Source organism: Denticeps clupeoides, chromosome 1 (assembly GCF_900700375.1).
Source record: "Denticeps clupeoides chromosome 1, fDenClu1.1, whole genome shotgun sequence".
Classification (NCBI taxonomy): domain Eukaryota; kingdom Metazoa; phylum Chordata; class Actinopteri; order Clupeiformes; family Denticipitidae; genus Denticeps; species Denticeps clupeoides.
In genome coordinates, this window is record NC_041707.1 from 7,902,476 (window position 1) to 7,919,790 (window position 17,315).

Sequence of the window (17,315 nt, forward strand, 5' to 3'; positions counted from 1 at the left end):
CTGCTTCTGGAACACATGAGAAGCCAGTCAGATTGCTCTCATTTAGTGATTGTCACCTCCTGGCTTCTGCCATTTCCATGTCTCCCCTGGCTACCAACAAATACAACATTCTGCGTTATCATCTCGGTACACAGAGTGGCTGAAACACTGCATGATCATATAAATGTGGGGGGAAAGAAACAGAGTGCCTTCTTACTGTGTGATTTTGTTACATGAGGAGACTTCTAAATAGTGCTGCACGATTAATCTAATCGCAATCGTAATCGCGATGTCAGTCTGTGCGATTACATGAACGCAAAAAGCTGCTATTTAAATGATTAGTACATGGATTGGATCGGCAACATATCCGATCCATTCTCTAATTCTCTCAAAGTTTGCGAGTCTCACTTCAGTCGGATGTGACTTATTTGGTCACATGACTTTCGATTCGGAGACATATGGTTAGACGCCGCATGACGTCGCATGACGCGCTGCATCGTACGTCAACGTTGCCGCCATATTGTGATAGGCTCTGCTGTGCCGTGAAGCATATACATGTCTATGGAGAGAAGTGCATAAAAATGCCTCACTCTTGTGCTGCTTGGGGCTGTACAAACCGCTGTACGCTCCAAACCAGATCCCGGGGGATTACATTTCATAGGTAAGGCTGGACAATTGTTTTAAATATATTTGGCCATTATAAAATCCCCTTTTTATAAGTCTTAACCTTAGCTAAGACAGGCTAAGCTAGCGAAGCTATGCATTCCTGTGTTCAAGTCAGCCTCCAAACAACATTTTGGCTAAACGTAGGCATTAACTATTTAGACTGTTCTTAGCTGTTTAGTTAACTTTTCTCAAACTTTAAAGGTTTCCTAAAGAAATTCACCTCAGTTTACAAATCTTAACTTTAGCTAAGCTAGCAAAGCTATGCATCCCTGAGTTCAAGTCAGCCTCCAAACAACGTTTTGGTTAAACGTAAGAACTATAATATGGGATTTTATAATGGCCAAATAGAATCAAAACAGTTGTTTAGCCTTACCAGGGTTTGTCGTTCGACAGTAATGTAAAAGAGTTTTTTGTGATTTATTTAATTTTGCAGAATATTGTATTTTGAAAGCACTGGGCATTTCAGGTTATAAGTAGTTTGTATGTTTCACTTTGAAATTAAACATTTTACTATTAGTATGCGACTTTTCATTGATATACAAGCAAGTGTCCTTTATAATATCTCAATCGCATATCGCAATATTGATCTCAATAATCGCAATATGTCTTTTTCCCCAAATCGTGCAGCCCTACTTATAAATTAAAAGGTTTTAAAAATGTGGCCAGACCTTTATTTTTCATGGACTTAGATTCAGGGGCTTGGCCCTGTTAAGTCTCCAGGCATTGAGTATAATGACATTCAGTGAAATGCAAATAAGCAGACTGTATGTGAGTGACATTAATTATAAATCAGATTATCTGTACAGTATTTGCTCACTTGTTAGCTTAGCTGATAAGGAAGATTTGTCCGTATTCGTTTGTCAGTGTTAAAAATTAAACAGACTTGTTAGAGGTCTGATATACATTTGGGGAGGTTTAATGTTTTTTTTTTGGTGTGTGTTTAGGATGCTTTATAGTACTTTTACTTTGCACAAAAAAAAACAGTTTTTTGTCTAAATCTAAAACCAAAATTATACAATCAATTATTTTAATATAGCTGAAGACAGTAATGATAAGGGTAAAACTGGTGTTATATATATGAGGATGACAGATGGCCTATGTGGCTCTGCAATTTTTTATCATCCAAATCTTTGGAAAATTAGGTACTCATCCCTGTAGATTTTGCGGGTCATTCTGCTGTGCCATTGCTTTAATGTGAGGGGATCAGCTCATTCCCGGTCTCCAAGGATGGGTCCATCATGAGGGAGTCTGATGCGGTGCATGCCCCCCGATTTAAAGCTGTCTCAATTCAATTACCAAACGCCTGTACTGAGTGAGTTCGGTCCTCCTGTGAGACTCAATCTTGGCCTGCCTGTGCTCCATTTTAGATGCAAAAGGGAAAACTTGATGAACTTTTTGAGTTTTTCATAAATGTATTGGGTTTGATTGACAGTGTTTGCCCTTCAGACTAATGTGTTTTTAGTTTTTTAAGTTGTTTGAGCTTCCATGGTGGTCTTCAGCAGAGAACGTCTTTCCATGCTAAAAGTGGAAAATATATCATTCTTGAGATTAGTCAATGAGGTCAAACAAGCATAGGAGTCATTCTTCTCAGGCTGGATTCATACTGATACTGTCTTTTATTAGTTATCAAGGACTAAGTGAGGGGACTCCTGGTGCAGTCAGTAAATGACCTAATCACCTGCTGCATGCAGACCCTATAGGAATGCGGCCATGCTCCCTCTCCTGAGCTGTGGTGAGGCAAGTGATGGATGACTTTCTGCAACAAAAAGCCTTTTTAGAGGGGATTCCTTTAGTAGGTGAAGTGGCCGAAGATGGAGTTGACTTCACGTCACTCTCTGTGGCCCTTTTGTGTCACGTCTTTGATCGCGTCTCCCACAATCCACCTCTCTGTTTTTCTTCTGTTTATCTTATAGGGATGGTTAATGTTCTACACTTTCAGATCAATATTTGTCCTTTTGAGGTCTATATATATGTGTCGGCCGTTTTTTCACTTCTTTTGTGTGTTGACAGTTTCGAACGTTATGAAATATGAAATTGCAAAGTTCAAAAGTTTTGTAGATGTTCAAAGGTTTAATTCAGTCTTCATGAATGCCTTCTTTTTTATCTTTTTTTTTTTTTTTTTTTTTTTTTTTTTTTAAATGAACATTTTTCCATGTTTTTTGATGGATGACGGGGTTGTTGTTTTAAGAAGAATAAAAAGTAAAATTAGACAGTTTACCTTTTATTTAGCTCTCACTGATCAGTGCTAAATAAAAAAAAAAGTTGCTAAATAAAAAAAAACCTTAAAGTTTTATCAAGCTATTCCTGGTGATATGTGAACATGTTTTTGCTATCTTTGGCCAATTAAATTGATCTAAATTTTGTGAATCTTTTATTTTTTTATCTTTTGTTTTGCAAAGAACAAAAATGTATTATATTATTTCAAATTCAGTCATCATTGACTGTTATCATTTGTTGTCATGAGAAAATCAGTTCTCACATGAGAGAAATGCAGCAGTTTTCAAATGTATTCATTGTGAGGAACAACAGTATCTTTTTATCCCGAAGATGCTGAGGCCGTTCCGCATCACACAGCAGTCTGCCGATCAGAATGTGGCAGTGGGGCTCTGCGAGCGCTGCAGCGCTCCATCCCGTGTAAGTCGTGTGTTTACTCGCACAAGGGTAAATTCACGTCTGCATTTTCTCAGGGAACCTACAATTAAACCTGGTTTAAGTTTCTCTCCAGATTAATGTCCGTATCAAAATTCATAAAGAATCGGGAAGACGTGGAGCCTGAGCTGGCGGATTCGCAGGGATTTTGTATGAAGCCCATTTAATCAGGATAACACTGTTATTAATATTCATAAAGTCAGCTGGAATACAAATGACAGACTGCGAAATCTAGAAACTTTTTTGCCTTCGAAATGTATTAAATTCAGCTTAAAAAATTTATGGAACTTAGTTTATGTTAGGGGCAAATGCAAAACCCTATATTGATTTGATGGAAATTGGGCTTAGATATTTCTTTTTGAAGAATTCCATCTTTGACAGACATCAAAGGCGTTCTCAATGAATGCAATGCATGAATGGTCATTTAAAAGGATTTAAAGACATTACGCGGCAATAATTGTACATGAATAATAAGTAGCCCACAGAGGCAATTAGCTCAAAGTCTACAAGGCAAGAAAATGAAGATCATAGAGGAAGCAGTAAAGGACAAAGAAGAGTGAGAAAAGTTTGAAATGAGGGATAAAGTGGCTTTAAGGAGTACAGCAGATTTTTGCACAGCTTTTTTTTTTTTTTTTTTTTATCTTTTTGATGTGCCATCGATGGCAGTAAATAAACATTGACATGCGTTGCCAGCATGGCCTTATTTACACAGCCATGGTAATTTTGCAAACATTTTAATGAAATGTTGAGTGTATTCAGTGTTTTCCTTTTCAGTTTTTCCCTCCTTTCTCTTTATTCTCCACCAGCGCAATCAGAATTTCACTTTGGCAGTTCTCAAGCCTTTCTCTTCTCCACATGTGTCCTTCTACTTTTTCATAAGGGATCAGAAATTAATCAGCCGTCTTTTAGAAAGTGCTGCTTTAGTACGCACACACACACGGCCATACAAACGTGTTTCCTTTATGATGGATATTTTAGTTTAATTTCTGCATGTACTTTATACTGAATATAAAAATAATTATAAATGAACCTCTTGTCCCATCTGTGAACAAAGCCAGGATTTGATCTTGTGAGTTAATATCATTGTTTTAACCCAAGCATTTCTTTGTCAGTTGGCCCACACTGCTGATGAGCTTCACTCCTGATTTTCAATATCTCATTAGAGCGATGGGTGTGCATTTTTATTTTTCAATATCAGATTATTGGAAAATATTAATTTCATTAGTTTTTTTTTTTCTCCTTTGGTGGTACTCTTTGGAAATCATGTCACTCAGTGAATCAATCACATTTTATTTGGCAAAGCACCCTTTTCATAGCACTTCACAGTGAGCCAGGCAGAAAATTATGAGAATATCAAAAGGTCAGGTTTGTATGCTCTATGTTTTTCTATTCTCCTTCTCCAAAGCTACTTTTCTCATGTTCATGTTAAAGGATTACCAATCTCCTGAGCCATACCTACTAACTAAAAAGTCCTCCTCCTCTCAGAAAAAAAATCCTCAAGAAAAAAGGCTAGCTTCTGTCTAGAGTATATCACTGGGATTAATGGTTCCCTGTGGTTTCTCCCACAAAAAGCCAGTTGTCCGTTCACGGCTCGCTGTGCTGGAGCTGAATAGGGAGCGAGCAGTGTGTGCTGGCGTACAACACAGGGATAACGTTCTGCTGCCGTCTGCCCCCGGGGTCAGCCACCCGCCTAGCGACCCAACCTCCCAAGAGTTTCTCTGTCTCTTCTGGTCGCACTCGCCCACACTTGCTCACTCTCTCACATCCATCTTGTTAACTTTTTTCTTTCTCTACAATGTTATTAATGATGCAAGTCCATTTCTTTATTATTGTCAAAATCTTGGGACCATTTTTTTTAATGCCGGTTTGCTGTTCCTTTTTTTCTGGACACGATTGGACACAAAACAGACAATTTCCAGTGCAAGATTTGCATTCTGTTAATGAACAGCATTATATGGCTATTGTGATTGCTTGAAACTGTGTAAAAATACACAATCACTAGTACAATTCCCTTTAGCTTGTCTGTATACATCACACAAAGCATTCATGACGAGGCCTTAACAACAGGCTAACACCATCTCCATAGGTAATATTGCCTCCGTGGCCCAGATGGTGTCCAAGACTGGGGGTACTGAAGAAAAACAACCTCTCACTCTAGTGTTGAGGATGACTTCTGTCTCAGTGGCTTCACCACTAGAGGGAAACCCTCCCCCACACGTTTTTACCGTCGCCACACAGCAACAGGCTTCCGTCGGCCCCTGAATGTCAGTGTTTTTCTCTTAATTGCCTCCTGTCTATTTGTTGCTTGCTTATGAATTAACTTTCGTTTATGGAACTGCATTACCCTCCATCATTTAATTACACCTGAGGAGACCAAATTTAATTGGGGGTTTCTAGTGAAGGATCTGATACGGGCTTGAGCAGTATTAATAGGCTGTTTACATTCCTGATAGCTAAAAGCATTAGAACGATTGTGCTGCGGGATTACAGTTTGTTAATTGCCGACCCTCATTAGGCGCCTCGTAAACTGTTGGGTAGAGCGTTGAAGCGATGGGGATAAGATGGTGATTTAAAGCTGCCCATCTTTTTCCCCCCAGTTTTTATTTTATTATTTTTGCCATGCTTCAGAGGTTATTAAAGCTCAGTTGTCTACTCATGCACCCCCAAGACCAAACTGACACGCTATAATTAATACTAACCTTTAAGAGACCAGCAGAAAGTGTCTGATGATGATGAAAAGCATTTTTTAACCTCCTGTGAAATTAATCATAACCACCCCCTTCATTTATTTTCCAGCTAATCCTAAAGTCAATGTGGAACTGAAACAAAGACTGCCCTCCCCAATAAGGATCCATTGTTCGGAGACCACACCACAACTTGGGTAAAGATGCCGCGGCTGGGTCGTTTTTCTATGCTGTTTGTGAATGGCTTTTAAGCACATGTGACAATTAAGGGTGTGTTTTTTTTTTTTTTTTTTTTTTTTTTTTTAACCTTTCATGAATAATATTTAGAATTAACACACTGAGGAGTTTATTAATGTATGGATCTTTATGCAGCAATATCCTCTATGAATCCAACCCCATGTTGCAATAATCTTGTAATAATTACTCATGATTAAGAAATAATTGATTTTAATTATACCGAATGCAAAATATTTTATTCGGTTGTCTTTTAACATGGTGTTCAGGAACCCTTTTAATGATGTTAAAATGAACCATTAAAACCCAAACCTAAACCCTCCACAGCATGAGAAGCTGCCATGATATGACTTGTTATTTCTTTGAAAGGATTCCAGAAAGCACTGACTGGGTTGGGCTCAGGCAATAGCTTTTTATTAAAATGGTGACTTGGCACTGGACGGGTCACGCTCTGTGAGGTGGTGGTGACTGGGCCGAAGACCACGGCACCTGACAGCAGACGCCTGTGCCACTGACCTACATGTTCCCTGGTCATTAAAGAGAGAGTGGATCATTTCGATCATGCTCTATACCATATAATTCAGATTTATCAGTTAGGTTGAAGAAGGATTTTTATCAGGGCTGCACCTCAGATTAGATTTTTTATTTATTTGTATTTTTTCATATGTAGTAAATACGTTTTAATGTTCAAAAAAGAGGGTGCAATTGATTCTGAAGCTGTTTATCAAGAAGAACTGCAAAAGTGCAGAATTTCATTTGCTATGTTTGTACTTACTTCTTTGTAACCAAAATGTAAGAAAAAATTGTTGTCAAAAGTAAAACCTGAAAGTTTTACAACTTTGCTCTATGTATCTGCTGGATTCAGGCTGTTGCTCCCCCATTCCATATCAGGAATATCTCAAAGTCCATGTGCATCAGAGGAAGTTGAAAAGGCTCTTCCACCAGGTAAAATACTCCCGTTTTTTTTTTTCTCCACTGAACTATGATTAAATCATAGCACATTTCCCCATTTTATCAGGCAATGCACGGTTCTGCTTTATTTGCTCACAGATTTTGATCATTTATTCTAACTTGTGGAAGAATTTCCACCACAATTTCTTTTGTCTCATTCTATGACTGCACTATGTGCACTGTTCATTATAGAAGATTGTATATTTTAGGGCATCTGTGCATTTTGAATCATGTGTTACGATTTTTTGTTTTTGAGTAAATGGTAGAAGAACCTCAGTGTTTGCCTGGAACCTGTTAAACACTGTTGCATGCAATGCATAAACATTTATTTATGTGTGTAACTCACCGTCACCTCAGGGCATGGTGTCAGGCCGCAGCCTACGGCCACAACATATGTGCCACGGCCACTATTTAGATAAACTGGTTTGAATGACAATGAGAGATAAACACGGTATTTACCCACCCTTCACCAATGCTCCTGATATGTAAATATATTTAGAGCCTCTGCTCAAACACATATTTGGGGTTGTGTCTAAAATGCTGCAAGCCGCTGCTGCCGAACAGGTTTTAATGACGCCTGTGCGGTTAGTACGGTTAGTAATGAGACGCCATTTATTTTTGCTCTCAAGAGCAATTTTGTAAAATTTTGTATCAAAATTGTAACTTTTTTTTTTTTTTTTTGGTGAATTGACCTATTTGATGCATAAAGTGTATAATATGTGGGAGTGCACCAAACCTCTTTTGCATTTGTGAGGAAAGTGAAGTTTAAACGCAAATGCTAGGAGGAGGGGAATGGGGTGGGTATTACCTTTTGTAAAAGTGGTGCCCCAAGGAAACAAATATTAAAGAAGTAGCCCAGGTTAAAGGAGGACAATGTATCTGAGAGGTCGCATATTTGCAGTGTGACAAAAGGGTTATATAAGCGTGTTTGGTGTTATTATTCATGGTTTGAATTTAGTGTTTGCACTGTTGGGTCTTCCGAGGAATACTAATAACTGTCTCCAACAATCCAGAGACCAGGGCCTTAGCAACAAAGCTAGGAAGCAGACCTCCCTGATCTCGACTTCAAAACCTGACCTTTCGCTAAATTATTGTCACCACTAAGCTGTAGCTTTTGGACATTGAGATGGCAGTGCTGCTGAGGCCTTCGTGTTGTATTGCATTTATTAACGCAAATATATGTCGCTTCTTTGTCTACCTCTTCATCCATTATTTTCTTTTAAGGGGTTTTTGAAGAAGAGACACTCATTCAGCTGATTTGAATTTCATTACATTTGATAATAACTAGGATGACTGGGTCATTTTTAATATTGTCTTTTTTTGGGTACCTTAAGATGGACCTTCTAGAAGCTTTACTTAAATAGTCAGTAGAAATAATCAGTCGTCAAAACATTCTTGCGTTTGAATATCGTGAGATTATCAGGTCATCGATTTCACAGTGTTTTAATAATATTGACATTACTGGAGTGGTTATGCCGGCAGGGGTCACTGGGTGATTTGGGGCCGGAGCAGGCGGGCGGGCAGAGACCCAAATTTCCCTTGGGAGCATGGACTCCTCTCAGGGCCAGCCAGAGAGCGAGAGAAACAGCCCCTGGTGTTTGTGCAGAGGCTGGTGTCCCAGGCCTGGATCTCTGTAGGAACATTGACACACATTCCCCCATGACAGACACCACACAACCTCGGCTTCCTTTTTTTGGCGGGGGGAAAAAAATCTCAAGCAAAATATTTGACCTGGACATAATTTGTGAATGTTAAAATTCTTTTTAAGTGTATTTATTGTTTGATGCCTTTGACTAATTGATTATATTGTTTGATTGTCTACTGTACATAAGTCATGATGTAAAGTACTCAGATTAAAACAGCAATGTTTCAACATGAATTGTTGAACCGAGATAACGTCTTCATTTTCTTGGTATTTCATAGTCCCTCCACCTCCCTGCCCTCCAAAATCACCAAGCCAAAGCCCTGTGCTCCCCTCACTCCCAGCCAACAAGAGCACACAAACAGGGGGAGCCATGGAGGAAGATGGGATCCCCTTACACCCTGGTTTAGACTACAATGACGAGAAAAGCACCCTCAGCTCTCCTGAGCTGCCCAGCACTTCTCCATCACAAAGGTATGAGTGAAAACTCCATATGTGACCTGATCGCAGTCATTTTTATCATCATGTTTGTTGCTGACCAAAATAAAGCTGTACATTGTGTTCTTGCTGCAGGTCATGTTTCCAAGTAATCAGTACTAATAATAGATTTCTGGCTAGGGATTTTATTTGAACATCAGGCGTTGAGATAAACAAATGTTTCAGTTGATTGGGCTTCACCAGTGTCTGCCTCTTTTTCAAAAGGATTAAAGATGTTCCATGACAATAACAGCTATTAAGAAATGAATGTCCCCGTCACTTGATGTTTTTAGTAAGAGGTGACCCCTGAAGTGATCTATAGCCTGTCTTGCTGTTGCATTCTTAAACTAAAGGCTCTTGGGCATGTTTTTTTTTTTTTTTTTTTTTTAACAATTACACCAGTCTCCCTTCATACTTTGTCCATTGTGCACCTGTTGAAATCAGATTATTCAGTGAAGCCTTCAGCAGTCCCCATATAAATATAAGAGCTGTTGCATTTTCTGCCTATCTTTAATAAGAAATGAAGCGAATTCTTGGCTACATGATGGAAGTAATTTACCTTGCAATGCACATCAGTAATACCTCAATATTATCTTAAAGGTCAACTGTATGATTTGCCTAATATTACAAAGTAAACAAGGCTCTGTGATATGTGCGAAAGATTGAAATTGCATCCCTTGTGTATTGGATAAATGCGTGCCAGAACGTGAATATTATTCATTTGTGTCACCTCTATCTATGGTTTAATATTGAAGTTCAATAATGAAGTTTTGTTGTTTTATTTTAAGAAATGTGCTCCAGGACCAAGGGACTGCAAAAGCTCATGGGTCTGCTGACTCCAAAAGGCAAGTCCCAGTTCTGGACAAAGAGAAGAACATTGCCTTCCTGTTGAAAGAGTTGGACTCTCTCAGAGACCTCAATAAGAAGGTAAATTTGCATTTTGAGACATTCTTTGCCAATGGATCTCAGAACATAATCCCTAAACATATGTACTCTCTGTTTCAGTACTGTATATATGTGTGTGCTCAATGTTTTGTGGACTGCTTTTTGGCTCTTATGACTTTGGACTGGCTTATGTTTGTGAACGGCTATTTACTGTAATTAAAATCAACACTCTACTGTGAGGATAGGAACTAAATTTAGATCATTGTGTCTAACATTTATGACCGCATCAATTGAAAGTGTCGAGCAATATAAGCAGACAGAGTAGGCTTTTCACACATGGCACGTTGACATGTCTATTTGTTGAGTATAGAGAATGCGGAATGCCTGAATTAATCAGATTTATTTGATTACCTATTTGAAATCCTGTTTCTTATGTACCATCTTTGTAATTTGAGATATTTCTTCAGTCACAATCATATGGTTAGCAATAGATTGATACCCTTTTGATTGATACCTTTTTAGACATAAAAAAATTCTCCACATGATTTTTGAGACAAACCCTTAAAGTTCTAAATTAGAAGGCCTTACCAGTTTTTTGTGTCCTTTGACAAATTTATGTATTATAGTAAATGTACAGAGGATATTAAAATGTGAGACATTCTGAATGATTTGGAAAGTTAGACAACTAATTAAAATATCATCTTATCTGAATAGAATTAATCTTCTTGATATATGCCTACTGTGTTCATGTTCAAATGGACTCTTTGATGGACACAAACATTGACATTCTTTATAAGTGTTTAAGGCTGTATGGCTGACATATTGAATAATAAAAGTTGTACTTTTATTTGGTATTAGCAGCTGTTGGCCAAGCCACTACAGTTTGAGTGGCACCTCTTAGCACGGGATCCCGCAAGGAGCTATACACAGGCCCCTCCGAAATGGCTGTAATTGATGCCTGGGGTTCACGAGTAGCCGTGAATCCTGACAGAAAGGCAACAACATGTCCCAAGAGTGTGTTTGTGCTGGCAGAAGCCTTAGAGGACTTGTACTAAAACATGTTTTCAGAGAGAAGGAAGGCAAAAAGTGCAGGCATGCAGCTAAATATTTGAAACAGGAGGTTAAATCTATCATTAGTAGCGTTTGTAAAATATCACTTCTGACATGATTTATTTGGTGATTCATGTCAGTGCCTTGAAAAATAATGATGCTATTTTTTCAGTTATATTTGCAAGTGTAAGCATGTGGGTGCTGGATGGTAATATAATATTCTTTGTTAAGGTCAGATTTTCTCAGTACTCTATTATGTCTGAATGTGCAGCCAGGCTGTGTGCCCTGTTATCTGCTAAATAATCAATACTTAGGGCCACAGTGAAGCATGTATGTATTTTGATCCTACATAAAGAATGTTTCATAGTTGTTCAATACTCCTATTATTTGTCTCTCAGTTAGGGGGGAAAACCAGTCTAAATAGAACTAGTGTTTAGGCAGCATCCACACTGAGCCAATATATCCACAGTGTGGATAACTCCCTGGGAAAGAATAGAATTGGAGGGATTAATTCGTTTTGAAGAGTCCATTGCTCTGTCCTCTAGCCCTATTTTCTCTTTCTGTTTGGACCCACAGCTGCAGGACAAGATGTCCCTAAAAGAGAAGGAGCTTGAGACCAAACTCTTAGACGGTCAGCTGCTGGACAGTCAGATGGAGGCCCAGGCATGTGAACGAACCAGAGGTAAGAACAGAGGTTGATTTTAAAAAGCCTTAAGTTAGCTTTTTTTTCCTACCAGAACACTTTGTCTTTGTCTCAAAAAACTTTGTCTTCATTGGTTGCTGACAGGAGCACAGCCAATAGGATTGTTGGACTTTTAAATATTCCATAAAAAAAATTATGCTGAGCAGAATATGAACATAATTACAGTGCAGATTGTTGTAACAGAAACAATGCTAAAAATAAATGTACAAAATTCTCCTGGCAACACAGTAAACAATTATCAATTTGTCTTACATACAACACAAGTGTCAATGAACTGGCATACGGCGTAGCTAACCATATTTGTTAATGTAATTTAACTGCTCCCATCCTGCACTGAACAAATATTTAAATTTTGTACAGAGGAATTTTTTGTAATTGCTTTCTTTCTTTTTTCCCTCTTTGATATGTGAAAACCTACCTTCCCACCCCTGTAATTAAAAGGAAAATACAGGAGATATATGGCACACAATTAGTCCACCAATTGTTCATTTAATAAAAAAAAAATGAACATGCATGTGTTTGCCATACTCATTTTAATCTGATTTGCATGGTTCAGGGGAAAGAGAGCTGCTGTTTAATGAGCAAATTCCAGCTAAAATGCAATATTGATTTTCTTAGTGAACTTTGTAATGGCTTACCACCACACTCCCTGTTTATCATTCAGCCACATCACATAGTGAGGTAGGGACTTAGGTGTTGATGGATCACCATGTCCCCACTCCCAGGCATTAGCTAAGGAGCTGTAGACAGTTTGGTAATCCCAAAAAATCTTGTGGATTTTAGTTGGCTGTCATTCTGTGCGGCAGTAGAAGGCTCAGGGTGGTGGGTCAGGTGTGTGGGATGAACACTGAATCTATTTCAGATGGAGCTGTTAGAAATTGGTATCAAGTGGCCTCTACGAGTTCATTAGGCAATTTGGGGGTTTTGTCACATTTTAGGTTTTTTAGAAATTTTATCTCTGTTCAATTTCTGTTGTGTTTGTGCTTTGTCTTGGTGTAATGATTATTGAACTGATTTAAAAATATTTTTATATCATCAAATCTTTGGTGTTCTGATTGAAAGTGAGTACACGTCATTTGAACTTTAATCCCAACCATTTTTTTTATGTCTGCTCAAAAGGTAGTCCATAAGTTTACAGATTATCATTATGTGTTATTTTTAAAGTAACTTATAAAATTGAAGTTAAAGTAGTCTTCATGAAAGTAACTGTATATACTATGAAAATACTTGTCACATTTAACCACAACCAAAGAAAAAAAAGCAAATCTTGTCATATACTTGTCAATCTTGTCATAAGTTCAGCATAGTTGGACTTTTTATTGCTCTGGGCACATGCCATGACCACTCTGGGATGGTACCAGCTCCTTAAAATGAGTCTCTCTCTGTTGCTCCTTTTCTTCCTCCCTCTACCTCCCCTCTCTGTCTTCCTCCTAGTTAATACCTATGCCACAGTGTTTCAGCTGCAATAACCTCCATCCAGAAGAGCTTAGCCTGTTATTGTGTTGCTGAAACTCCGTTGTGCCTTCATACTGAGAGTAATAACCATTTCCCCTTTCCCTCTCTCTATCTCATCCTCTATTTTTCCTACTTTCTATGGCTCCATGTCTGTTTCCCTTTTTCCCTTATCACATTTTTTTTGTTATTCTTGCGACGTCTTCATCTCTTGCTGTTTTTTTTCTGTGGAGTTCTGGTGGAGGAAATATACAAGGCTCAAAGGCAGAGGGATGAGGCAGTGATGGCCAGGCTGAGGTTGGCTAATGAAGAAAGGGATGAGGCCCTTCTCCGTGCAAAGAAGCTGCAGCAGGCAGCTATGGAGTGAGTATCGCCATCCGTCCACAATTTGTTTGCCCACTTCACAGGTCTGTGGACTTTTGAGCTTTAATGTTTCACTGATCTGGGGGATGACCCATTGAAAAAGTGTCTATAGTAATCTGTGATTAGTACACAAAATACACTTGGATATAAACACAAAAAAAATCTTTGATTCAATTTAACATTCATTATGAAAATAACAAATCTTGCTATTATATTTTTGTAGATTTGCTGACCGCATTTGGAGAGTTTTAGTTCTCAGCATGGTGTGGGAAGCCTTTTCTTGGTTTTTCCTGTCAGTAGACAAGGTGACGGCTGAAGTGAAGAGGAAGGGGGGTGCAAGCGGGAGGAATCCAATATCGACTGGTTTGGAAATATATCGGTGGGGTGTGACATTTCATAAGAGTCCCCTTTCCTTTGGTACAAGGTTGTCAGTCAAGAGTTGCACTGTATAGGAAATCAATCAGGTCCTTCAGTGCAGTAGATATTTGCCAGGCAGCCTGAATGGGCCTAATTAATGTGTGTGTGGAGAGCTACTCTTAAGTACCTGGACATTTCTAATGAAAGCTGCGTTGTCCGCCAGCAGAAGGTGTCAGGCAATATTGAACAGCCAGGTCAAGATCTAATTACATCTCTGCTTAAGGGAATATAACTTTATGTTTGAAGCAAATCTATATTTCAGTAAGCCTTGTGTGATTGCATCTCCAAATGAACACTAGTTGATTTGTTGGATGGGGAAAATGCTTGTTTTTTTTGTTTGTTTTTTTTCCCTTTCTATCAAGACACTACAGTTGAGCTTTTGCCCCATTTTTTGTTTGTTAATAAATCATATATGTGACTCAGATTTAGTTAAAGGCAAGAAGTGCATCTCCTCTGCTTGACTGACTGCCAATTTTCCCAAGTCTCATCATGAAAGCATATCCTCATAATATCTCTGCTTTGGCAGAATTGGCACCTTCCACATTTCCCCCTTTTCAGGGAGAAAGTAATTGATAGCCCAGCAGAATTCCATTATCTTGCCTGAAATATGGAAAAGCATGTTCCAATCCTTTTTTTTTCAGAAGGTCAGTCCTCTGCCCATTGTGAATGCGTGTGTATGTTCATAATAGGGTGAAAGCCATGTAATGCCTTTGTAAATTAGATTGAGAGTTGTTTTTATGCCTCCCATGAGAGGGACTCAAAGATTTTTTTAAAAAATGCACCACCATTGTTTGGGTACTCTCTACAATAGACACAAAAATTCTGGAAACAGTTTCTAACTTCCCTACACTATAACCATGCACCTAAAGGTGCATTACATGAAAGGAGGCCAGGTTTATTATAGTGAGCACATATCTATTTATAGTACATGCAATTAATAATTAAGGAAATTTGAAATGCACTAGGTTGCATTGTTACAAAGTTGCCCTGAAGAATAATAATTAGAGAGGACACGTACTTCTATGATATTAATATAGGTTTCATGACCACTACACTTCCACTCAGGAAAAAAATGACATGACTGGCTTTTTTTATTGTTTCCCATGGGTCAATGGGGGCTTTTTTAAAAGTAAAGTTGAGCAGAAATGAAAGATTTTCAGCTTTCTGATACCCAAGGATCTCCAGACACTTGTTCCTGTAATTACAGTTACAGTGGTTTCCTCCATGAAGGCAGGCGTACAAACGATTCAACTGGAGCCCCCTTCACTCTCATATCAGCACATATGAACAATTGATCCCAGCTGCCATATAGAGTAGTAAACATTAATAACTTAACAGTTGGACCCACCGTGCTGAATAGAGGGGGGCATTATTGTGAATGACTTGGTCCTGGTGGCACTTTTAATATGTTGGAGAGTCTCGTCAGAAGACTCTGGAAACTGACAGAATGCAATTTACTGGGTGGTGCTTTTGGACCTGTAGAAGAAAGGAAACTGATAGATGCTCTCATTTTTCTCTCCAATGCTCCTGCTCTTTTCTCATTCTCTATCTCTCTTTCTCTCTGTGCCTCTCTTTTGTCTCTTCTCCAGGCTAGAGAATATTAGCCCAGAGGAAAGTGATATGGTAAGCCATGATTTGTCCTTTGAAAAAGTGTATCCAAGTTGTGTTCAGCTGTAAGTCTTTACAATTTTGACAGGATTAGTATCAGGAGGGGAAAATTCATATTTAAATAAATACCACTTGTTTCTATTACAATCTCAAAGAACATGCTGCAGCTTTATCAGTAGTCATTGAATCCATTTTTATATTTTTGAGGATAATTCAGATCTCACAAGAAAATAAAGAAAGTGGAAAATGAATACACTTAAATAGATACAGGACACAGAACTTGTAACTGATGAGTTGGTGTGTGATGTTTGTAGGACCTGGAGGAGCTTTTGAATCAGGTGAACAGTGCTGACTCGGCGCTGGGCATTGAACGCAGTGGAGCAGCCATCTTGGAGCGACTGCAGAAGGCCAGAGAGAGGAGGGCAAAGATCACTGCTGAGGAGATGAAGGCTGTGATGGAGGAGAGAGACAGTGCTCTTGCCAAGGTAGTGCACACAATTATAATTCATTCATCTGACCATTGCTCTGATGAGTAGATTGGATTAGGGTGTAGAAATCTCATTTTTGTTTCTTCATTTATTTTTATCTCCTTTGCAAGCAAAACTTAATGACAGTTGGAAACTCTCTTTCCATCTGAAAACCTAGTCAAATGTATAATAAATAAGCATAATAAAAAATAGTTTTGCTCAGTAGTATTGCAGAGATCTGATCTCATTTATAGAGATTAGTTCAAACCAGAATAATACACAAAGACAGAAAGACTCGGAAGGCAAATTTTTATTGAGCGAAATTTAAAGTTTACACCAAGGGTATGAAGCCTTACATTTAGGAACTGCATAATGCCAAGGTCAACTTTTTCTGACAACTGTACCTTCATGATACTTCCACACTGCAATATATTCGAGGAACCAGGGAAATTCAAACAGGAGAGGTTTGATGTGCCATACTAGAAAAGAGAGAATGAGAGGCAGCTCAAACCATGAAAAAAAAAGAGAGCGATAGGCTTGGCACACACACACCTCTCCCTCTGCGAAGTGTTGTATGGAGAGGACTTTTAGCCCCACACTTAACATCACACCTCTGCTGGAAGAGGGTCAATTCTGGCACCAACAGACCGACAACACTTAACACACTTTCGTTGTGTACCAAGCCAAGAAAGCTCTTCCACCGCAGAAAATCAAAGATGTCTCTTTAAATATTGACTTGTACGACACCTTTCTCCGCATCGTATCCCCCTCACAAGATGTCTCTGGTTAACACTCACTGAAATTACATATATCTTTGTTTATTCTAAAATCTGGTCTCGATCAGTGAGTAAATAGACAAACTACCTAAATCACACGTAGGTACAAATACTGCAGCATAACCTCAAATATTTGATGGACCATCCTTACAAACATATTTTCAGAGAAATGAAAACAAACAAGTGGGTAGCCAAATATTGACATGCAGATATTATGGTACATCGATGAGTTCAGAAGTGGGCCAGTATATGGATTTGCCTGGATCTCTCTGTTGATAAATAAACCCTCTATTACATACTGGCATTGTGATT

At 38.5% G+C, this 17,315-nt stretch overlaps 1 protein-coding gene across 1 annotated transcript in view; it reads left to right on the forward strand.

The window, feature by feature from the left end:
- Nucleotides 1-17,315, forward strand: part of mipol1 (mirror-image polydactyly 1) — a 45,062-nt gene that overhangs the window by 8,179 nt on the left and 19,568 nt on the right. Inside the window, exons 3-10 of the mRNA XM_028996576.1 lie at nucleotides 6,091-6,175; nucleotides 7,078-7,157; nucleotides 9,087-9,279; nucleotides 10,071-10,209; nucleotides 11,794-11,899; nucleotides 13,606-13,735; nucleotides 15,742-15,775; nucleotides 16,075-16,245. Coding sequence (XP_028852409.1) covers nucleotides 6,091-6,175; nucleotides 7,078-7,157; nucleotides 9,087-9,279; nucleotides 10,071-10,209; nucleotides 11,794-11,899; nucleotides 13,606-13,735; nucleotides 15,742-15,775; nucleotides 16,075-16,245 — 938 coding nt within the window. The remainder of the gene's footprint in view (nucleotides 1-6,090; nucleotides 6,176-7,077; nucleotides 7,158-9,086; nucleotides 9,280-10,070; nucleotides 10,210-11,793; nucleotides 11,900-13,605; nucleotides 13,736-15,741; nucleotides 15,776-16,074; nucleotides 16,246-17,315) is intronic.